The sequence below is a fragment of the Antechinus flavipes genome, chromosome 3 (genome assembly GCF_016432865.1).
Source record: "Antechinus flavipes isolate AdamAnt ecotype Samford, QLD, Australia chromosome 3, AdamAnt_v2, whole genome shotgun sequence".
In the NCBI taxonomy this organism is placed as follows: domain Eukaryota; kingdom Metazoa; phylum Chordata; class Mammalia; order Dasyuromorphia; family Dasyuridae; genus Antechinus; species Antechinus flavipes.
In genome coordinates, this window is record NC_067400.1 from 419,580,972 (window position 1) to 419,605,830 (window position 24,859).

At 31.7% G+C, this 24,859-nt stretch overlaps 1 protein-coding gene and 1 long non-coding RNA gene across 2 annotated transcripts in view; one reads left to right on the forward strand and one right to left on the reverse strand.

Annotated features, from left to right (window-relative positions):
- The window catches only part of LOC127557791 (uncharacterized), a 111,783-nt gene that overhangs the window by 68,177 nt on the left and 18,747 nt on the right, over nt 1–24,859 (forward strand). The window lies entirely within an intron of this gene.
- Nucleotides 1–24,859, reverse strand: part of HAT1 (histone acetyltransferase 1) — a 90,838-nt gene that overhangs the window by 21,195 nt on the left and 44,784 nt on the right. The window contains exons 3-8 of the mRNA XM_051991088.1: nt 23,640–23,715; nt 22,056–22,176; nt 5,892–6,071; nt 5,491–5,612; nt 4,886–4,990; nt 4,453–4,559 (exon numbers count right to left, since the gene is read on the reverse strand). Of these exons, the coding sequence (XP_051847048.1) occupies nt 4,453–4,559; nt 4,886–4,990; nt 5,491–5,612; nt 5,892–6,071; nt 22,056–22,176; nt 23,640–23,715 (711 nt within the window). The remainder of the gene's footprint in view (nt 1–4,452; nt 4,560–4,885; nt 4,991–5,490; nt 5,613–5,891; nt 6,072–22,055; nt 22,177–23,639; nt 23,716–24,859) is intronic.

Here is a 24,859-nt window from a genome sequence, read left to right on the forward strand (position 1 = left end):
ATACGAAAGGTATAATGTAAATGGTTTTTGAAATACTTTTTTACAAACTACAATTGTGCTTAAGCACTAAAATTTCCCAACTTAGCCAAATATTAGACCTGAAATCCTTTATAATCTATGTAATAATTATGATCTAAGTGTCAGTCTTTTAAAATATTACCTTATGTCACACTGTTGTCACAAGCAGTCTTGGTTTTCATATTCACTAGACTAAAAACATAAAAGGAACACCACCAAGTAGAAAGACATAGAACAGCTATTTGAGGGTCAGCCATTCACTAATACATGCCCAGTAAATCAATTAATTTTAAATTCTGTAATGTATGTAGGAAGAAAGTTATTCAGTACTTACCTGCTTATAATTTCATTTACAATACAAAAAACTATCCCATAAAAATTATCAAATTTTTAAAAACTAAAACAATTCTATTCAGCATAGGAAAACAATTATTTAAAGATGACAAAGTAATGACATAATAGCACAGGAAAAATTGTATTATATTGGAGTGTGAGTATTGATCACATGGAAAACTATTTCTTTCAGTTTGGTAGTTAATGCACATCTGGTATCCAGCTTAATAATACATTCACATCAAAGATTTCTATGCTTAAAAAAGGTAACATGGTAACTCTTTAAATTGTCTTTCCAACACAAATATTTAACACATCAAAATATCAACCACCTATCTCTAACTCACAGAATTACAAATTCACATGTTATTATATAGTTACATCTTTACTATGCTCTCTGCAAACTGGCACTGTGAAACATTTCAGCTTTATATATCACCTTCTTCTCTTATCCAAACTAATAAAGGCCCACAAATTAATCATTCTGTCATCTATTTTATTATGCGTAGCATTACTTTTAAGTAGTTTTACTTTTTCAGTTCTAAAGAATATAACGAAAGATATTTTTCAAATATGCTGCTATAATCTGCATGCATGTCTAAAATAGATTTCTATCAGAACATAACCATAGTCTCATAAAAGATAAAAATTTTCTGAGTCTGAACCAATAGTAAAGTAAAAAAGGATAGAATTTTGATCATGTAATCACATACTAAAGACCTTGTGTCATTGTACTATGGTCACAATCATTTGAGATTTTGATTTCCACTGGCACAAAAACCTTAAAAGGTATGGGAGCTATGGGTCTAAGTTGAGTAAGAAACAAGGAAAAGGAAGATATATCACCTATCATCCCAAAGAATTATCAACATTTGGGACGCTTAAAATTCTAAAAAGTTCTTATTTTTAATCCTTCCTTAATTCTACCCCTCTTCTTTCTAGCCATTATGCTCCCAACTCCTGGTCTTCAGGCAGGACATAATTCCTTTAATGTTATCTGTGTAATAAATCTATGTTAACTGTTTTAAACTATAGTGGACAAAGACCATATGATGTTATTTTAAACTTTTATACAAATGCATGTAGTATTTTGAGACTATTCTTCCAGAGGAAAAAAAAAATTCAAATTCCATCATAGGCATGATGACTACAGTCAAGGTCAAAATCAGTATCAGAAACAAGTGACTTTTAAACAATTTTCAGCACTCCCAACATAACCTTTCAAACTATCAAGATAAATTCTTTTTATTTTATTACTAGAAAGGAATATGAAAGAAAAGTCTGGCCAGGCAAAGAAATACAGAAGACCCATTAGTAAAGCAGTCTGGTTCAAGAAAGTGAAACTAGACTGTCAGCTGGCCTATAGGCAACAATTAGCAGTTAAGAAAATTTGCATTTGCTCATGATATTCAATCCACTAACCACTAAGCCTTTCCTATAAATATACTTATACCAACTAACTCTAATAGAGAATGCTAACTTCAGATAGGAATTAAATATCAACTAAAATATTTGATCAAAATGAGAAAAAATAAAGACTAATTTCTAAGTTTTTCTAAGATTGCTTGCATATTATGAAATTTATTTTTAAAATTTAAATACTGACTTAAGATCCAGATTTTTCAACATAAAATATTTTGTCCATTCTCATTAGATTCTGAAAACTGGTATAAAAAAGCAAAAAAGACTAACTATAACAAATATAAAGCCTATTTATCAAAAAGGAAATCTGATATAACTAGTAGCAACTAAGAATTCAATAAATATCTCAACATGTTTAAAAATATTTACCTTAAGCAAAATTATAAATTTTAAAAGTGAAGAGTATGTCATATTCCCTTCTTCAAGTTACATTCAATTGAAAGGTCACTTCAAACAATGATTATCATTTTAGCTTAAAATAAGCTCTCATAGAATGATTACATTTCAGATGTGGCTCAAAAGGGCCATGCTACCTCTCAAATTTTCTTAAACTCTGTAACTAATGGTAAAAGTGTTAGCTTTAATGAATTTCTAGTACCTCCTGACCCCAACAATTTGGCATGTCTGTTTTTAATCAGTTGCTTTAGTGCCAAAGAGATAAGCAATATATTAATAATGAAACACACTAAAATACAGATTTTTGTAAGGTTCATCAGGATATGCATTAGAGGAGAGGGTCAAAGTTTGAATTTTTACAAGTTAAAACTATAACACTTAACAATATAAGTGCTCGATTGTAATTTTAAAAAAGCTTCTTTTTAATAAAATATAAGATAGGAAAATGATATATTAGGAAGGGAAATAAAATGAAAGCACAAATTAACTAAGCATAAAAAAATTAAATGTAGGATTCCAGAAAGTTCTAAAGTAATGCAGTAAGGGCATAAATATACTTATATTATCATGTTACTTGTGAAGATGGTAACTTTATTTTCATACCAAATTTTATTTCTATCTTCAATTTAGATTTTAATATCAGGGAAGACACAACTAATTTTTTTAATGTTATTCTATTTCCTAACTCAAGAGATTATAGTAAATATCCAAAAGAGTATTTGTGATAGGACAAATATCCTCAAAATGAAGATACTATACACTATTTTTACATTTTTATTCTAACACAGGTACAAGATATAATGTAAAATCTTTTTCTAGAAAGAAGATAACAGAGCCACCAAGATCAAATTTTAGTTAAACAACAGTCTAAAACTGGAGCCACAGACCTAGACACAAAAGATATATAAAATATATTCTGGGACCCAGAATCCACTGATGGTCAATAAGATCTCATTTTAGTAAATAGAGCAACTCAAATCTATAGTCTTTAACAAGATACCAGATTAAAACTGCATCAATTCCTTGAATTCAACACCATAAGCAAATCAGAAGGATAGTTATCCATTTACAACTATAGTAAATTATTATACTTTATATTTCAATTCTCTCTAGTTTTAGTGAATTCATACTTAGCAAATATCTTTCAAATCTTCCAATTTTGAATTCCTACTTTAGTAGCTACAATTACAGCAAGATGAAATGATAAGTCATCTCTCCATATGCTTTTGAGATCCTTGTTGAAACAACATGTTTTCTAGTAGATTACTTTAAAATGGCAATTTGTTTCACATCAATTTTAATTTATTTTAGATTCAAAATAAGTCCATCTTAATATATGGTATTGAGGCTTTTTTGTAAATGAAATTAAGTCCTAGAACACATAAAAATGAGAGGGTTTGACTAGATTTTCAAGGGTCTTAACAACTTTTAAAATCTATTATATTCTATTTGTGAAAATCTACAGTTGGTTTGCCATGGCCAAATAATCCATTGCCTAGTGGCCAGAAATTGTAATAGCATTTTTCTTTCTTTCTTTTTTTTAAATTATTTTCTCAGTTTAGTCATCAATTTATTTCCTTGACAACAATTCCATAAAGCGTATCATTTTACTTCAGGTTGAATTACTTGCATTCTTCCAACCTATCTTTGCTCTTCAATTTTCATGATACTAACATACTACTTGAATAGAAGAATCCAATAGTTGAAATCACAGATTAAACAGTCAAATCTATCTTTTATTAGTTATTCCAGTCATAGCATTCTGTGGGTAATTAATAGATTGATGTTTGTATCACAGTGGCTCTGCAGTTCCCTCATTCAACACTTTAAATGGCTTTATTCCTCAAAATTGTAAAAACATAATAAAAGGAATATGAAATACCCATAAAAGTTATTAATCACGTACAAATTTATTATATATCATATTCAAAATAATCTCTTCTTTGTGATTTTAATAAAGGAGGAAGTACCAAAGCAAATATTGAAAAACTCAACTTTTCTATGAGTAATCTGATCAAATAAAAAGTTACAAATATATCAACATAATAATAATGAATTGTGAATTTGGAAAATGCTTTCTATTAAAACACTTTATAAAACTAGCTAAAAAGATATAGCCACTGTCCCCTAGGAGCTTACAATCTAAAATGTCCTACACAAACCATATTGCCAGCTGAAGTCTTAATTCAATTGTGACAGACACATAACACAAAATTTAGCCATTTAAAAGTAAAATTTTTTAAAGTAACTTAATCTGAAGGTAAGAATAAAAGATTTACATACCTGTAATATCAAGAACTACAGGAGAAGAAATGTAATATCTATGAACTGTTTCAAAAAGTTGGGCACCATGGCCTTCACCTTGAAATGGAGGCAATATCAACATCTGGCTACAATACAGAAAGAAATCATTTTTAAACTTTTTTTTTAAAGGACACCATTTGAAATCTGAGGTCAATTTTATAAGATGAACAACTTAGAAAATATCAAAAAATCATTGAAACTTTATCTCAAAAAAAAAAAAGTTAAAATTACAATGATAATCAAAACATCTTCCCTATTGTTTCAAATGGCACAATAAAATAAATCAGTGCATACCCACTGGATAATAGTGATTTTTTTTAAACAAATCAACACCATTATAACAAGTATTGGAAACTTCAGCAGTTCCCTCTTCTGAAATAAAAGACAAGGCACGTGTTACACTGCCAATTACCTTACACGTGGCCGGGTTTTGTCTGGGTACACATAGTAATTATAGACTGTCATGTAGCCTACGGTCGCAAAGAGCGTAGCTCCATCCTTATTATACTTCTCAAATCTGCAGATAAAACAGAAAGCCAAGCAGGTCAATTACAGTCGCGCTCCCATGCAGTGTCCATTTTCTTTTCCATTCTCTGACTGAATTTTCAGTGTCAGCAAGCTACTCTGTGAGGGCCCAATGGATACACCTGCTATGTTCTGAATGTACAATTCACTTAATTGGTGTGCAGCAACTTGGATAAATCAGACCTCTTTACATCACTTCAGTGCACTTGCCTATTATAAAGATGAATAGGTGGCAAGTAAAAGAAAACACAGGCAAAGCTCATTTTACTGTTTAAGCCTACATTCAGGGCTCTAACGGACAACAGCATTTAATTCAGCTCTATTCTCAAGATCTCCCAAAGCATAATGAAGGAAAACTCAAGCCTGATAAACAATAGTTTTTCTTTCCTGGGAAAAATATCATTATACTGTCCCAATAATTGGCCTGCCACAATTAAAATGCAGGCTTTGTGGAGGTAATAAGGTCGACTGTTGCTTTAGAACTGTACTTACACTAGAAAGTAGTTCCATCTTTCATCATCCACGTCAATAAAGCTAGCAGTTTCAATAAACCACATCAAAAAGGTCTGAAGCCTTTCATGATATTCTCGAAAGCCTGTACATGTCATGTCAGCCTAGGGAAAAAGCCAAGAAAAGTCAGGTGAAACTCATCACAGAGGTAAGTGAAAGTCTGTAGAACACAAAACTGTCCTGTGGGAAAATGTCTGGAAGCAGAATGCTCTGATTAAGATGTGTATACACTCACACACCCTCACACCCACACACTCTGAAAAGAACTTTTTGTAAATAAGAGCTATATTCTGCAGTCAAGAATAGATTACTGAAAATAACTTTCAGAAAATTAATTAAAAAGTGTAAATTTATGCTAAAGAAATATATAGTTTTGTTCTTACCTTGTATATTTCATAGGTAATGTTTTCTCCTGCTTCCTTATTGTGAACTGAGTATGTATGGAGTAATGTGCCAAAGGGTTTAAAATTAACTTCCTTTTCCAACAATGAAATAAAATCATCTGTGTTTGTACAAAATCCTGGAGGAATGATTTCTCTAATTTTGCTCTCCACATCATCTGCCTAAGGATTAGACATTAAAGAGGAATGAAAAATTAAAAATAAAAATTTCTCCTTAATATTAGCTGAAAACATTCAAAATCTTTAAGCATAAACAGAACTCACAAGACCAAGTAACTTCAGTTCATGCTATAATATAATTGAAAGCACCGATCAAACTGTTCTCAAGTAAACAGATATGCTGTGATTTAATAAAAGAAAGTCAGAAAGCCAATGATACTTTTCCTGGTTTTGCAATCATGAATACAATATGGTTAATCTAACTATGCTCCTACATAATCTTTGAAGTTTACCAACTTTAAAACTTTGGAAACTGTGCTAGATAGGAAGAGACCAACATGTTTCTCTTTTCAAGAAAGAGTTGTCTTCAGCAATAGGATAAAGCTAATGACTGAGCAAATGAATAGGAATCTCAAAATGAACTCAACTAGCCCATACATAATAAAAGTTAAGGGTTTTTGAAAAGATTTAATACAAGTGATTTCTGACAAAGTTATTTTAAAATGTATATCAAGATTTTGGGAATACATAAACTAACATAATAGAAGTATATATGTATAATATTCACATATACTTTTGGTGATTGCTATAGACAGATTTATGGAAGAAAGAAAAAAAGCAAGTCTTAACAAAATTAAATTCAGAGATTAAAATTACCCTTGTTAAACAACCCTGATGAATGTTCGGACTATCAGCTGAGCAGACTTCATAATCCTTTTCAAAACCCCAAAAGACCACTTGATTGAATACATTTACTACTTCTCTTTAACCATGAATATTTGATGAAGTCTCACAATAAAGTATTACTGCTTCTCACCAGGCAATAAAACTTAATGAATTGGTCTCAACTTAACAAAACCTTACCCCTCAATACAGTCCCTAAAAGCCTGACATTACATTCAACAAAATGAGCTTGCATTCTATTCAAACTTTTTTCTGAACAATGAGGCCAGGTTTTTACTTAATGGAGTTTGCCGTGAGTTCAGCTGTAATGTTTGTATTGTATCTATTTCCACAAGGACTGACACAAGAACACTTTGTGTTAACTTACTAAGCAGCTCTTTCACACCGTTTACATGCATGATGGGTATTAGTTCTAAACCAAGACCCTTGCTACTTAGCATTCAAAACAGGGAAATTAAGATGCTTAGAACAAAATACACTACAAAAGGCTAATACAACATGCTACTAATTCCTGTCCTTTCAACCATCTTTAACTAAGTAGAAGCAATGCACCTGCAGATGAATAGCACTTTATCATCATTCAGTTACAATTTTAGGATGGAAAACCACGGATGGAGTTTATCACAAACAAGTTGAATTTTCAATGCTCTGGTACCACCAACATTTATATTTAACTTGTTTTCTATCTGTAAAAAAGAGCTATTAAACAATCAGAATATAGTGTTACAATACTTTGCCCCAAGCTTACTTTTAATACATACATAGTCCCTGCATCTGATTCATCATTAAGATAAAAGAAGCTGAATTTACCAGAACTCTTTTTTGTTACTTTCTAAGCAGAATTTGATAAATATTTCTCTCTAAAACTACTGGCTAATCTGAACAACAGAGGAGGAAAGGCAAAATTGGGATTCTACTCTACATTACAAATGCAATTAAATTAGATTATTATAAAGAAAAAATGCTATTTTTCGTAAACCTGATTTTCTGGTAATTCAAATACAAAGTATTATTGATTAATAATTTTAAGTTGGGTGGAATAATTAAAGATGTATATTTATAAAGTTCCCAACTTGAATACTATTTTTAAAAATCAATTTAAAGACTTTGTAAATCACTTAACATTTTACCTCCCAAAATTCCTGAGATACTTGTTGCCTTCTATACAGAACATACACATTCATACAGTATGATCACTTTGCACTTTTGTACTAATTCTTTCAATCACTTCAGATATTTCTTAGTTGACACTCCAGTTATCATTCCAATAAAGCAGCTGTAAAGATCACCTAGTTATCCTAGTGTTGAAAGGACACAGGAATATCAATTCTATTATCTAGAATTTTAAGCCCAAAGATTTTGACCTTCAAGATAATAGATAATAAACTATGATAAATGACACCAATTAACATGAAAGATAACCAGATAAAACGTTTTAAGACAAACACCTAATTTTAATCTTTAAAATGTTAAAAAATGAATAAAAGCCTTACAAAGGGCAAGGTTAAATATCCTTGAAGTATTAAATTCCATTTTGTAAATTCCATTCGTATGACTGATTACAATGCATTTATCTGGTTTATATAACAAAAATTAACTGTTAAAAACTGAATTCACACTTCTTCCCTGAAAGCTATAGGACAAATTTTAAGAGCATTAACTGGGATTTTAATGTCTATTTAGTTTTCCGGGGAAAACAAACTGTACATATAACAATGTAACTTAAAACTTATTATTCACATACACATATGTACAATGAGAAAGTACAGAAGAAAATTAACCCAACTGAGTTTTATAGTAAAGATTAAGCCAACAAGATCATCTTTTTGTTTCAAGTTATAAAATATTTCATTAAAACAGGTATTTATTTTCCTTTGTTAGTAATTAGCATATGGTGAATAAAATTTACTCATAGAGTTTGCATTCTAAATCTCAATTATTTTTTGCACAACATTGTAAGATAAAGGAATCAAATTTCCAACATTTTTAATAAAGAATAAAGATCTACTTAACATAAAAATGCCATGAAACCCAACATTAGCTGTGACTTTAGCATCCACTGATGAGCAGAATGGTACAATGGAAGTAGTGCTGATCTTAGGGAACCAGATGCCCTGTGTTCAGTTATCAGCTCTGCTACTTACTATATGGGTAACTGTGAACAAGTCATTTCTTTGGTCTGGTCTTAATTTGCTCATTTGTAAAATAAGGTCATCAGACTAAACGGTTTCTAAGGCCCCTTTTCTAGCTGTAGAGCTATGATCTTATGCTGAAGGAAAAAGATGGCAGTGAAAAACTATGAATTCAATATTATGTTTGAAGTGAGTTTGTGTCATCTGATTAATCATATCATCTATATACAATTGGAAAGAAGTAATAATTGAAAGTAAAAAATTCCTAACAAGCCTCTTATTCAAACTGCATATTCACTAGAATTCAATAAAGAACAAAATGAAAATGCTTGATCGATTCGTGGAACCCTGATAATAATCTTACAGCTTCTAAGTTAGGGATCACTGACCAAGAATACATTCTTGAAAAGGTTTTTTGTATTTGCCTTTTTAAGAATACACCAAGCTTGGTTTCCTAACATTTGGGTTCTCCTAAAAAAATTGAACACAGAGCAAAAAAAGCGCTAAGTTTTTAAATTTTCTGGATTATTGTTAATGTTTTAGACTAAATGATCTCTAAAGTACTTTACAACTTTAAAATTCCATTTTACACAATGTAGTATAGAATGTACATGTAACAACACAGAGTTTAGTTTATTATTGGCTATGAATAAGCTATGTTAGGACCACTACTCATCCTTACTCTGGTCTAGGGTAAGGTAGTAGAAAGTAAATCCAGTGGATTTGAAATCAGAATAACTAAATTAAAATCTTAGCTATCTCAATTACTATCTTGGACAAAATTTTCTTATCTATAAAAAAAGAAGTATTAGATTGAATATTGTCAGATCCCTTCTAGTTCCAAATTCTGTAATCCTCTACTATTTATATGAATATAAATATATAGTAGTTTCTATATGACTAATTTTGTTGATATTTAAATGCAAGACATCACAATCTTATTGCCTTAAAAAATGTACCATCTAAACTATGCTCAAAAAGTTATCAAACTGCGCATACCCTTTGATCCAGCAGTGTTACTACTGGGTTTACATTCCAAAAAGATTTAAAGAAGGTAAAGGGCCCTGTATGTGCAAAAATATTTGTGGCAGCCCTCTTTGTAGTGGCCAGAAACTGGAAACTGAGTGGATGTCCCTCAACTGGAGAATGGCTAAGTAAATTGTGGTATATGAATGTTATAGAATATTACTGTTCTGTACGAAATGACCAGTAGGATGATTTCAGAAAGGCCTGGAGAGACTTACATGAATTGATGCTGAGTGAAATGAGCAGGACCAGGAGATCATTATATACTTCAACAACAATACTATATGATGATCAATTCTTCAACAAGTAAATGAAACAAATCAGCTCCAATAGAACAGTAATGAATTGAACCAGCTACACCCAGCGAAAGAACTCAGGGAAATGAGTGTGAACTACTACATAGAATTCCCAATCCCTCTATTTTTGTCCGCCTGCATTTTTGATTTCCTTTACAGGTTAATTGTACATTATTTCAAAGTCCAATTCTTTTTGTGAAGCAAAATAACTATTTGGACATGTATACATATATTGTATTTAACATATACTTTAATATATTTAACATGTATTGGTCTATCTGCCATCTGGGGAAGAGGATAGGAGGAAGGAGGGGAAAAATTGGAACAAAAGATTTTGCAAGTGTCAATGCTGAAAAATTACCCGTGCATATATCTTGTAAATTTTAAAAAATGTACCATCTACCTCTAATTCTTGCAAGGCATATTTGAAGTTAGTAAGAAGAAAAAAATAAAGAGAGGTTATGAGGTTTTATTATTTGACTGAAAAGGAAACAGGATCAAAAACATTTGAAAAAAATCCAATATTATTATTGAAGAATCATTCATAAATAACTAATCTGCTCAGACTTGCTTACATCAGAATAATATTTTTATTATGTGAGCAAAAAGAAACCAAACTAGGTGAACCTTGATAATTTTTTTTAATCACTAGCAAAATAGATTTTGTGTTAGACTTGATTTGATGTGAATTTATACTCCTTGCTTCATTAAATTCCTAGGCATAATTTTTTTAAAAATTAAATATTTTTAAAATAGTATTTTATTTTTCCAAATACATGCAAACATAGTTTTCAACATTCATCTTTGCAAAAGTTTGTGTTCCAAATTTTTTATCCTCTCTTCCCCTTCCTCTAGACAGCAAGCAATCTGATATACCTTAAACTTGTGCAATTTTTAAAAACATATTTCCATATTTAACATGTTGAGAAAGAAAAATCAGATCAAAAAGAAAAAAATACACAAGAAAGAAAAAAGCAAACAACAACAAAAAGGTGAAAACACAATGCTTTGATCCATATTCACTATCCATAAGTCTCTCTCTTTCTGGATGCAGAAGGAACAATGATGAAAAGCTAACATTTCATGACTCAAAATAGTATACCATCTTCTCTGAAAGGGGGCTAAGTTAAAAAAAAAATTCTATCAGTGCAAAAGACTCATATTCCTTTTTTTTTTTATTTAAATTTTTTATTTAATAATTACTTTATATTGACACTCGTTTCTGTTCCGATTTTTTTTTTTCCCCTCCCTCCCTCCACCCCCTCCCCTAGATGGCAAGCAGTCCTTTATATGTTGGATATGTTGCAGTATATCCTAGATACAATATATGTTTGCAGAACCAAGCAGTTCTCTTGTTGCTTAGGGAGAATTGGATTCAGAAGGTATAAATAACCCGGGAAGAAAAACAAAAAATGCAGATAGTTTACATTCGTTTCCCAGTGTTCTTTCTTTGGGTGTAGCTGCTTTTAAGACTCATATTCCTAATAAGATACTGTATGCCCCAATTTATAATATCTTTTTTTACAAGATCCCCTCAAATTTAATGCATATTAAAGACAAGGACAACAAAGATGACTAAAATTTATGCATAATCTAACTCCCTAACTTTAACCATTAATTTCAACTTACTTTATCAAACCTTTAATCAGAACTTTTAGCAATTAGCAAAAATAACTAATTTGAGTTTTACCTCTCATATTTGCCCATGCCCACCAACAAGGCTCAATAATCAGTGATATCACCATAAGATGGACAGCAAGTTGTTGATAAATGGTCATATATAATTCACCAAAAAGGGACAAATCAATTCCTGAGTACTCAAGAGTTAACTATATGGAAGTTCTCAGAGAAAAAAATTCAAGCTATTAGCAAATAAATGAAAGCAATATTCTAAATCACTAAAAGTTCAACTATATAAAAAAAATTTTCACTCACTAACTAAAAAATTAAAACATTTCAAATGTTCCACCTCTCAACCGTCAAATATGAAAGATGATAGAAAAGGCATGCTAAAACAGCTGTTTTAGCCCAACTGTTTTGTAATTTTGAACTATGCCCCCAAAATCACTGAACTGTGTATAATGTTTGACCACTAGTATACTGTTTGTAGGTTTATACTCAGAAATCTCAAAAAAGAAAAGAACTCACATTTTTAAAAAGTACTGATGGCAGCACTTTTTGATATAGTAAAGAACTGGAAACTAAACAGGTGCCCATTAAGGAATACCCAAACAAATCATAGCATGAGTGTAATGAAATACTATTATGTCATAAGAAATTATGAAAAGAGGGGCAGCTAGATGGCACAGTGTATAAAGCACCAACCCTTAAGTCAGGAAGACCCGAGTTCAAAAATTCAAATCTGACCTCAGACATTTAACACTTCCTAGCTGTGTGACCTTGGGCAAGTCACTTAACCCTCAATTGCCTCAGTTAAAAAAAAAAGAAATGATGAAAAAAGACCATTAGAGAAACCTACAAAGAATTGTTTAAACTTCTATTCATACATTGCAATGAACAGAATGAGGAAAACAATTTATACAATAATAATGTTTACTAATCATGACTTAAGAGGACCAATGATGACTCATGCTACCTACCTCTTCACAGAGAGGTAGACTCAAGATGCAGAATGAAATGTATTTTTGACTATAGACAACAGGTGAATTTGTTTTCTTAACTATGTCTACTTGTTAAAAGGGTTTTGTTGTTCTTAAAAAATTGAAACTTTTTAACGCACACAAGAGAACAGAAGGAATGCCAAAAGAAAATACAAACATTTTGAAGCACTGAAAATTATCTGCTGGATGTATATTAATATACTTAAAAGGAAAGACAAGTTCTACATAATAAAGATTTGAAGTTTCATATACAATCCTTTCTTTGTTATAATGTTCATTTTGTTTGCTTTTCGTTAAATTTTTTAAGAATATATGTGTTTAAGCAGAATAAGCACTATTTTATTTGCAAAGATAATGATTAAACATGAGGAAATCCTAATTACAATGAGAGAAAAAAGTAAACTCAATTTCAAATGATTCTGAAGATATCTCATTTCAATTTACAAAATGAAAACAGACAATAGTGCCAATATAAAGGTTAATTTTTTTAAATTTAAATAATAAACTTTAAAAATCAACTTAAAAATCAAAATTAGCAGTTCTCTGTGGCTCACTGATATAAGCCATGAGGGGAAAAACTAATACACTTAATTTTTTGAAGTGATTGCATTTAAATGTAACTACTGGCAAAAAGAAACCTAAAAATATGGTGAGGAATGACTAATTTTTAACTCTGCTTTCGGATTATCAAACTGTGCAAAATCTTTGACACAGGAGTATCTACTGGGCCTGTATCCCAAAGCAATCATAAAAGAGGGAAAAGGAGCAACATATGCAAAAATGTTTGTAGCAGCCTTTTTTGTAGAGGCAAAAAAACTGGAAAATGAGTGGATGCCCATTAGTTGGAGAATGAATGAACAAGTTATGGTATATGAATGTTATGGAATATTATTGTTCTATAAGAAAAGATCAGCAGGATGGTTTCAGAAAGGCCTAGAGAGACTTACACAAAGTGATGCTAAGTGAAGTGAGTAGAATCAAGAGAACATTGTACACAGTAACAACAAGATTATACAATGATCAATTCTGATGGACTTGGCTCTTTTCAACAGCGAGGTGATTCAGGTCAGTTCCAGTAGTCTTGTGATAGAGAGAATCAAATGCACCCAGAGAAAGGACTGTGAGAAATGAGTATGGACTACAACAACTTTTGTTGTTGTTTGTTTGCATTTTGTTTTCTTTGCTTTTTTTTTCTTTTTGATCTGATTTTTCTTGACCAGCATAATTGTGGAAATGTTTGGAAGAATCGCACATATTTAACATATATTGGACTACTTACCATCTAGGCAGGGGGTGGGAGGAAGGGAGAAAAAAAATTGGGAACATAAGGTTTTGCAAGGGTGAATGTTGAAAACTATCTTTGCATATATTTTGAAAATAAAAAACTTTATTTAAAAAACAAATGAACAACAAAAAACTACCCAGCAGGATTATTTCAGAAAAGCCTGGAGAGACTCGCATAAATGAGAATAACATACACAGCAACAAGAAGAACATACGATGATCGATTCTGATAGACTTGGCTCTTTTCAACAATGAGATGAGATTCAGGCCAAAGTCAATATATTTGTGATGGAGACAGTCACCTACATCCAGAAAGAGGCTTGTGGGGACTGAATGTGGATCACAACATAATACTTTCACCCTTTTTGTTGTTGTTTGCTTGTTTTGGTTTTCTTTCTCACTTTTTTTTTCTTTTTGATCTGATTTTTCTGGTGCAGCATAATTGTGGAATGTTTGGGGCAGCTAGTTGGTGTTGTAGATAGAGCACCAGCCCTGAAGTCAGGAGGACCCGAGTTCAAATGTGGCCTCAAACACTTAATATTTCCTGGAGGTGTGACATCAGACAAGTCACTTAACCCCAATTGCCTCAGGAAAAAAATAAAAAAGAATTACACATATTTAACATATATTGGATTATTTGCTGTTTAGGGGAGGAGGGAGAAGGAAGGGAAAGAGAAAAAAATTGGAACTTAAGGTTTTGCAAGGGTGAATGTTGAAAACTATCTTTGTATATATTTTGAAAATAAAAAGCTATTATTTAAAAAAAAAAACTTTATGGCTATTATACTATTTTAAAGCCATCTCTAATTACTACATTGTAGTGTGCTTTCTAGTGCCCCCAAATTGGGCTGCCAAAATGTACTATCTGAACTAGCTCTGGAGGATCTTAGGACCAGCCCAAGTCCTTGGTTTTAGTGGAGTGGTCTTATTAAGTGACTTATATTAAGAAATCAGGAGACCCATGAGGATGGTCAAAGATGGAGTCTGTGTATTTCAAGTCCTCTCAGCCCCTAAATACCTTAGTATGATTACATCCCTACAGCATACTGAGCATCTGCCAACTATAGAACCATTAAATCACCATATTACCATATCACCACAGCAGACTGCTATAGATATGTAAATGCTTCCTTACTGTAAGTATCCCTTGCTTCAAGTAGAACATGGGTGGTCCCACCCTCCTTGACTTCTCAGGAAGGCCAAGAGCCCTTAGGGGAGAGATGGGAAGCCAAACCAGACATTGTCAGCAGGTTCCCCCTGGGCTGAAGGGTCTTATATCTTATCCAGAGTTCCCCCACTATATGCGGCCTTCTACACTACATGCCAAGTTAACCATTTGTTGCTTTCTATGCAGATTTTCAACATTCAAAATAATTATGGAATAAAAATATTCTTCAGTTTCCTTAAAGACAGAACTAGATTTCTTGGCTGCTGCCCTCTATTTCTATTCCTACTTCGATGCTTTTTATCTTATACACCATGGCCTCTTAAAGATATCCTTTTTATTTTTTATACCTTCTTAATTAAGAGTCAAAATGGTGCCTAGCACTCTAGTGCCAACTTCTCAATGCAGGTTTCAAGGCTTTAAAATGAGCTTTAAAATTCAACTTTATTTCCCATATCACCTTAATAACATCATTCCTAGGAGGCTATTCACAGTCCTCTACATATGTCACACTCATTCTCATATTACTATGTATTAGTTCATAATTTTTCCTTCTACTCAGAAAAATTTTCTTTCAATTTTTTCATAATGCAATAAAAAGTGACTTACCTTCAATCAAGTCAACATGATAGCATTAAAAAAAAAATTAGAAGTACTCCTTCTAAAAACAATTATGAAACGAGGATGTCCACTACCACTTTTACATGAAATGGTACTGGAAATTTTAACAATTGCAATGACACTGAAAAAAAGGTTATTAGAGGGTTAGATAGATGATGATAAATGAGGAGTCAAAAAATTCAAAGTGTATAAAATTCAAAGACAATGGGCATTATGGAGGAACAAGTATAATCGTGAATTACACAGAAATTGCATACCAGAACAATACTGAGAAATACAATTTAGCAATATGAAGTAGGACTTATAAAAATAATTTTTGTTATCCAACAATTGCAGTCTAAGAAAAATATGCCTAAATTTTGTCTTAAAAAAAAAAGTGGAAAAAAATTTATAGCAACTATACTTATAATTGCAAAAAAAAAATGGATGAAAAAATGCCCATTTTTTGTGGAAAATGTCTTCTCTCCCTCCAAATCTAGCAATTTTCAAATTCTTGCTCATCTTACCTGTTTCAAAAAGCTTTCTTCAAATCATAATAGTATCTCCTATTAACGGCACATTAAGTGTATTCTAGTTTGACCCATATTAATATTCTTTCTAGATTATAAATTTCATAATAGCAGGTCATATTTTGTTACATTTTCATCAGTACTTCATACAATTCTGGAGAGGTGCTAAGTGTTCAATAAATGCTTGATGATATAAAAATAATTTAATGATCTTGATACATGTCTTGTCTAGGCAACATATTAATTTATACAAAAGATAACTCAAATGCTGGAAAAAATATAACCTTGTACAATTCCTAAAGAGAAAGGCAAACACTAAAAAATTCATCGAACTTCAGATTTGCTTTTTCTCTTTTAAAAAAAAAAATTAAAAGAAGATGGCAAAGGGAATGTTTGAACACATTTAAATGATTTTTGTGACCAGAAAAGAATAAGACACTCTAAAAAGTAACTTGGAATAAAAAAACATTGATTTCTCAGTGAAAATGTATTTCCAAATGAAAAAAACAGGTTTTCAAGCATGGAGCAATTAGAAGTCAATGTAAATACATAACTATTTTCATTGTATACAATATTTGAAAGATTTATCAATAATTAAATCAATATTTCCTTTGAAAGAAATCAATTCAGCTCAGTTAGTCTTACAACTAAAGAAAAAAAATGCCCATAGACAATGAGTTTCATGAAAATAAATACCAATAGCCTTTTAAAAATAACTACCTTGACTTGTGTTTGGATGATTTAGTGACATTTAATTATGAAAAACTATATATTAATAAGACTTCTATCATAAATTCTAGCTAATTTAAGAATGCATCTTTTCAAAATAGGAGCAGCTCCCATACTGGATATGAACAGTAATTAAAGAGTCAACTTAGAATGAGTTCAAGCCTTCCATATTTGGCCGAGTCACCTAAGGCAGCCAGCTAGCCATTCAATCAATAAATATTTACTACGCAACTGCTATGTGCCATTTATTATGCACTGGGGATACAAATGAGGCAAAAGATAGTCAAGATCCTCAAGGAATTCACAATAGAATTAATGGAAAAGACAAGAAGAAAACAAATATGTAGAAACAAGCTATAAATGGTAATAAAAAGAAAGCTTCCTTCAGAAAATAAAATTTTAGTTAGGACATAAAGAAAATCAATAGAGATGGGAAGAAAGAGCATTCCAGGCATGAAAAGTAGCTAGAGAAAATTCTGAGTGGAAATTTGAATGTCTTAGTTAAAGAATAGCAAGGAAGTAAATATCATATCATCAGATTGAAAAGTAAAAGGTGAGAAGTAAAGTATAAGAAGATTGAAAAGTTAAGAAAAAGTAGATTATGAAGGGATCTGAAAATGAAAGGGAGCAACAGAGAGTCAATGGAGTTTATTGAATAAAGGAGTGATATGACTAGACTTGTACATTAGGAAAATCACTTTAGTAACTGAATAAAGAATGGATTGGAATAGTGAAGAAACTTGATACAGACAGACCTACCAGCAGGTTATCACAACAGTCAAAGTATGAGGTCATGAAGGTCTGGACCAGAGTAGTGACAGTGTCTTTGAAAAGAGGCAGATATATTTGAAAGATGTTAGAAATGTGAAATCAACAAGCCTTGACAACAGATTGGATATGGGAGAGAGATGAGAGAAAGTAAGGATGATACCTAGGTTGTGAGTCTAAAGATGTGAGTGACACTCAGGTTGTGAATACTGAGATTTCCACAAGAACAAGAAAGTTAGAAATGGAGGCGGGTTCGGGGGAAAGATGAATTCAGTTTTGGACATGTTGAATTTTAATTTATCTTCTGGAATCCAGTTCTAGATGTTTGAAAGACAAATTGAAGACACAATATTAAAGTTCGATGGACAGATTAGAACAGGATAGGAAGATGTAAAAATCATCATCTACATAAAGATGGTAAATAAATCCATTGGAACTGATGGGATCACCAAGTGAGGTAATATAGATTGAGCAGAGAAGAGAATATAGGACAGAATCTTGTGGGACACCTATGGTTAGAAGGTATGATCTAGATGAAGATTCAGCAAAAGAGATTGAAGAATGATCATATCAGCAGAAGAAGAATCAGGAGAAATTAGTGTCCCAGAAACTTAGAGAGAAGAAGAGAGTGATTAACAGTAACAGAGTGCAGAGGCGGCAATGAGATCAAGAAAAGGTTGTTGGATTTGGTCAATGGTAACTCTGGTGAAAGAACTATCAGTAGAGTGATAAAGTTGGAAGCCACATTGTAAGGGTTTAAGAAGAGGTCAATCTAATTTATAAGATATCAAGCCATTCTCCAATTGATAAATGGTCAAAGGATAAGAACAGACAATTCTCAGATGAAGAAATTGAAACTATTTTTAGCCATATGAAAAGATGCTCCAAGTCATTATTAATCAGAGAAATGCAAAGTAAGACTACTCTGAGATACCACTACACACCTGTCAGATTGGCTAGAATGACAGAGAAAGGTAATGCAGAATATTGGAGGGGACGTGGGAAAACTGGGACACTGATACATTGTTGGTGGAATTAAGAATACATCCAGCCATTCTGGAGAGCAATTTAGAACTATGCTCAAAAAGCTATCAAACTGTATATACCCTTTGACCCATCAGTGTTATTACTGGGCTCATATCCCAAAGAGAGTTTTTTTTTTTTTTGATGTTTTTTTAAATTTTATTTTATAATAACTTTTTATTGACAGAACCCATGCCAGGGTAATTTTTTTTTACAACATTATCCCTTGCACTCGCTTCTATTCCAATTTTTCCCCTCCCTCCCTCCACCCCCTCTCCCAGATGACAAACAGTCCTTTACATGTTGAATAGGTTACAGTATATCCTAGATACAATATATGTGTGCAGAACCGAACAGTTTTCTTGTTGCACAGGGAGAATTGGATTCAGAAGATAAAAATAACCCGGGAAGAAAAACAAAAATGCAAATAGTTTACATTCATTTCCCAGTGTTCTTTCTTTGAGTGTAGCTGCTTCTGTCCATCATTTATCAATTGAAACTGAGTTAGATCTCTTTGTCAAAGAAATCCACTTCCATCAAAATACATCCTCATACAGTATCATTGTGGAAGTGTATAATAATCTCCTGGTTCTGCTCATTTCACTTAGCACCAAAGAGATTTTAAAGAAGGGAAAGGGGCCTATGTAAGCAAGAATGTGTGGGGCAGCCCTCTTTGTAGTGGCCACAAACTGGAAACTGAGTGGATGCCCATCAATTGGAGAATGGCTGAATAAATTGTGGTATATGAATATTGTGGAAATTATTGTTCTATAAGAAACGACTAGCAGGATGATTTCAGAAAGGCCTGGAGAGACTTATATGAACTGATGCTGAGTGAAATGAGCAGGACCAGGAGATCATTATATACTTTAACAACAACACTACATGATGATCAATTCTGATGGGCATGGCCCTCTTCAACAATGAAGAATCAGTTCCAATAGAGCAGTAATGAACTGAACCAGTTACACCCAGGGAAAGAACTCTGGGAGATGACTATGAACCACTACACAGAATTCCCAATCCCTCTATTTTTTGTCCACCTGCATTTTTGTTTTCCTTCATAGGCTAATTGTACACTATTTCAAAATCCGACTCTTTTTATACAGCAAATTAATAGCTTGGCTAGGTATATATATATTGTATTGAACTTACACTTTAACATATTTAACATGTATTGGTCAACCTACCATCTGGGGGAAGGGGTGGGGGAAAGAAGGGAAAAAGTTGGAACAAAAGGATTTGCAACTGTCAATGCTGAAAAATTACCTATGCATATATCTTGTAAATAAAAAGCTATTAAAAAAAAAAAAGAAGAGGTCAAGAGAAGACAAAGTGAAAGTACTTATATAGATGGTCTTTTCAAAGAGTTTGGCCACAAAGAGAAAGAACAGCCATAAGATGATAGAAAGCATAAAATGATCAAATTAGCTTTTTCAGCATGGAGGTGACATGGGCATATTTACAGGTAAAAGAGAAGGAGCTAATGGAAAGGGAGAGATTGAAAATAAATGACAGCATGAGGATAATAAGAGGCAAATCTATTGAAAGAGACAGGATGGAATAGGACTACTTGAGCAGAGAAGGAGGGTTAACTTTGGCAAAAAGTAAGGCCACCTCAACATGTGAGATTGGGATAAAGATGGAAATAGTAGAAGAAGGCATAGGAGTGACATGAAATAAGGGGGAGAAGAGGAAACTCATGACAAGTTTTTTTAAAATAAAATATAAGGCAAAGTTCTTAGCTGAGACAGTGGTAGGAAGGGGAAACACAGTAGGTTTAAATTAGGGAGGAATATATTTGGAAGAGCTATGATAGAAACTGACATAGAAAGTTGATAAGACAACTAGGATTGTCCAACAGCAGTAAGGACCTGGTATGATTTCTTTGAAAAAAAATTATAGAGTAATGATGGAACTCCAAGTGAAAGGTAAAAAAAAATACATTGAAATTGGTTAAAGACGCTAGAAATATAATGATTTGTGACAAGAGGGCATCGACGCTGGTATCATTAGTCAACCACTGATTAGGAGAAAAAGGTAGTGCCTGGTATTAAGCTCTGATTTTACAAATCTGATGTATACTCTTTAATGGGGGTAAAAATGAAAAAAAAAATTGTATGCTATGAAATTGCTCTCTTTTTTGAATAAAAAAAGTCCATTTCACCCTTATAGTTCTCAATGAAAATTGAGAGAAAAGCTTTTTTGTTGTTAGAAGAGGCCTTTCCTGAGTAGAATAACATGAAAATAGGAGAAATTTAAGTTTGTTAGGGCCTAAAGGATACTGACTTTGGCAGGTGAATTCTACAATATACCCAACAGAAATTGTAGAAATGAAGTATAACTCTGTTATAAATGTATAAAATATAAACCTCTCAGTTCATCTTTTTTTTTTTTTTAAAGGCATAGGAAGTCAAGAGATTGGTTATATAAAAGATTAAGAATCAATAAACAGAAAAAAGGAGCATTTTCAAAAAATAAGTAAATATTTTTAGAAATCAGGTAAAACAAAAATTGTCTACATTTCAATTTGGAATAGAAAAACACATACTCAAAATACTCAATTTCACTCCTGCCCTAACTTCTTTCTGACTCTTTCAGTTTTGTTTCAATTGACTTTATTACCTATGCTTGTGAGACAATCCTAATAACAACAATACTAATAAACTCATTATTAAGTCAGAAGAAATAAACATGAAACTAGTAACTGATGAGAGAAATTAGAAAAGTAGTTTTCAAGCAAAATTTGAAAAAAGAGAATTTAGTTATTTTCTTCTACCCTTTCCATTCCTTTATATTACATAAAATGTATCACAGTAAGGCTTTTTCAGTAAATGATTTTCTTAATTCACAATCCAAAGGCAATGGCAATAGAACTTAAGTGTTTGAAAAGAAAATACAACCTTGACATTCAAAAGGCAAAATAAAACGGTATGGAAAATTAACTAAGAACTAAGATGGAGAAGGAAAATGGCTACATAATTTAATGAGTAGTAGAAGTGACAATTGATAATTGAGTATATGTAATCTAAAAAGTAAATAAAATAGCCCTCTCTTATCTATGTTTAGAATAATGTAATTTTAAAATTTTAAACATAATTAAAAATATAAGTTTTATTTGTTTTTTACCTCTACACAGTCGAAATTCTCACTAACTTTAGATGCATACTCAATTCGGAACAATGTTGACAGGTTACCAGCATTATAGTACAAAATGATCTTAAGACCCTTGTAACCGAAGACAGTTTCACTAGAAGGAAAAGAAAAGCACCAATCAAGAACCCAAGAGAAACAAAAAAAATATATTATCTATGAACACTTTGAATGTGCATGCATTAAAAATATTTCTCACTGTTACTATAAAAACAAATAAACTTTTATAAAAATCATTTAAGTAGCCAGATTGCATAAAAGTGGTAGAAAAGCTGAACCAGAATCTAACCAATCAAAATATTGCAAGTGGTTCTTCAATTGTACTCTTCCTTCTACCAACTTTCCACCTCTATAAAAAAGGAAGTAATCGTAGCCTAAACCAAGTCAAGAAACCAGGAGGTGAAATGGTAGTACTCATCTTTCAAATAGATGTTTCCAAGTGCTATGAGAGCTCTGAAATGTATTTACAAGCGAATCCTAAAGGATATACAAATGGAAGTTGATAAGACAATATGGAGTGTTTGCTAGGTGAAATATGCAAAAAAAGTAGCAGTACTTATCACTTAGTTCCCTAACCCTTGCCATTACAGAGAATAATAAAAGCAAAGAGGAATAAAACAAAATAAATACTACAGAATGTTTCCAATAATTCTTTTTTTTTTTTGAAGAACAGTTAAAAAGACTCCAGATTGATGCATCAATATTCCCCCTTTAAGTGGAATGTATTATGTAGAGCTTTTTATTCTTTAAAATGATAAAAGTTCATGAACAAGACTCCCAATGAAATTATTACTGAATACATTCAACAGCCAGTGAAAGTTAACACATGGTCAGATAATAAAAAACCATAAGCTTCTATTAATGAGTTAAATAAATTTGTTGGAATTTATGTAAAAAACTGATAAAACTAAATTAAACTCCACAGAACAATGTTGACACATAGTGCAACAGTAAGTGACAATGGACTCATGCTCTTAGTTGACCTTTAAAAAAAAAGGCAAGGTCTCTGTATATAATGGAACAATTATTTTAAAAAACAATAATTCCATGATATAGTAAAATTCCATTTACTCCAAAGTAATGATGGAATGTTATAGTTATTTTAAAATTTTGGTTAGTTACTAAACATGTTTTATAAAATCATCATAAAGTAAATATTAATATAAAAAGTTAATACCAAATAGAATTTCTTTTTGATGAATCAAAGTACTTTAAGATCCTACTATTTGTCAGGCTTATGAGCAGTAATCATTACTGTACTGAGATCTCATATATCCTACAAGTTACTTTTCTTAATAGGTCCCTGTTATCTGTTTGCTTACTTTTCATAAATTATAATGCAAAAAAAAAAAAAAAAAGAATCTAATTACTTAAAACTTCCACTTGTAACAGAGTAAAACATACATAAAATCTCAGTTACAAAAAATTTACAACATAAGAAAATATGAAATGTTATATAAAAGGCACCAAGTAAACCTAAAATTTAATAACTAAGTGAAGCTAAAAAATAAATGCTTGGATCTTATTTACATTTGCCTATATGGTTTCTACAATACTTACTCATCACCAAATATTTGATGGCTGTACTCAGGATTAAAAGTTGTGCTGTCATTGTCAAGATCTTCAGCAAAGCGGACTATTAAAAAGAAGAGAGAGAGAGAGAGAGAGAGAGAGAGAGAAATGAAATAAACAATGCACACAACAGCAGTAGTTCCATGATAGCCATTCAGAGTTTAACCAATTTATTAGGTCATTCTTCTACACTGACAACTGACTGGATTTTTATTAGACAATATAACATTGAAAGGTGATATACTCAAAATGTAGCATTTGGGAATCAGAAAGACAAGCACAACAGAGAAAATTAATAGTTATTTCTTTACAACAGTGATACTCAAGTTTTTTGGTCTCAAGATCCCATTATTATTCTTTAAAATTTTATGTAGATAATATCTATCAATATTTTTATGGAATTAGAAATTGAAATATTTTAGTATTATTATGAATACTAAATACTAGGAATACATCCAAATCAGGATGAGTTATCTTGCTCCTTGAATGATAGTGCCTTTCAAATCAGTTCTTTAAAGGTATCTGCATAGGTATGGATGGTAGGGGAAAGGAATGATAACAATAGCTAGCAATTCTAAAGCACCTGAAGGATTGCAAAGCACTTTAGAAATATTACCTCATTTGATCCTCACAACTCTGAGATGGTATTATTATAATCCCTATTGTACAGATGGGGAAACTGAAGCTGAAACACACAGAGAAAGAGGTGAACTGATTTGTCCAAGGTCACACAAGTTAGTGTCTGAAGCCAGAAATTAAACTCGGGTCTTTCTAATGCCAAATTAAGTTCTTTAATAGCACCTATCTGCCTACATAAGAGAGCCAACATCAGTTTTATACGTGCCATTTAGTATATATTTTATATGTACTTGTTTTTTTGGAACCTTAGAAACCCCTTTCCAATATATCTGAATATAGAAATAAAGACAGATACAGATATAGAGGAAAATATATACATAGGCTAGTTATGCAGTGTATTTTTCTTCTTAGGTCACATAATGAGCATTACTAAAGATTCAGGGACAAATAGATGCGGTTTGCACTGAATAATTATGATTTTCCTTCAACTATTCCCACAATAAAAGAATATTTTTTTAAACTATAATTTCTAGCTTATTAACTTTTCATTCCAAAGAGCTGTTTGGAAGCTATGATGCCTGCCTGATTGTTTTTTAAATGTCATAGACAGTGGTTTTGGGTTGTCAGTG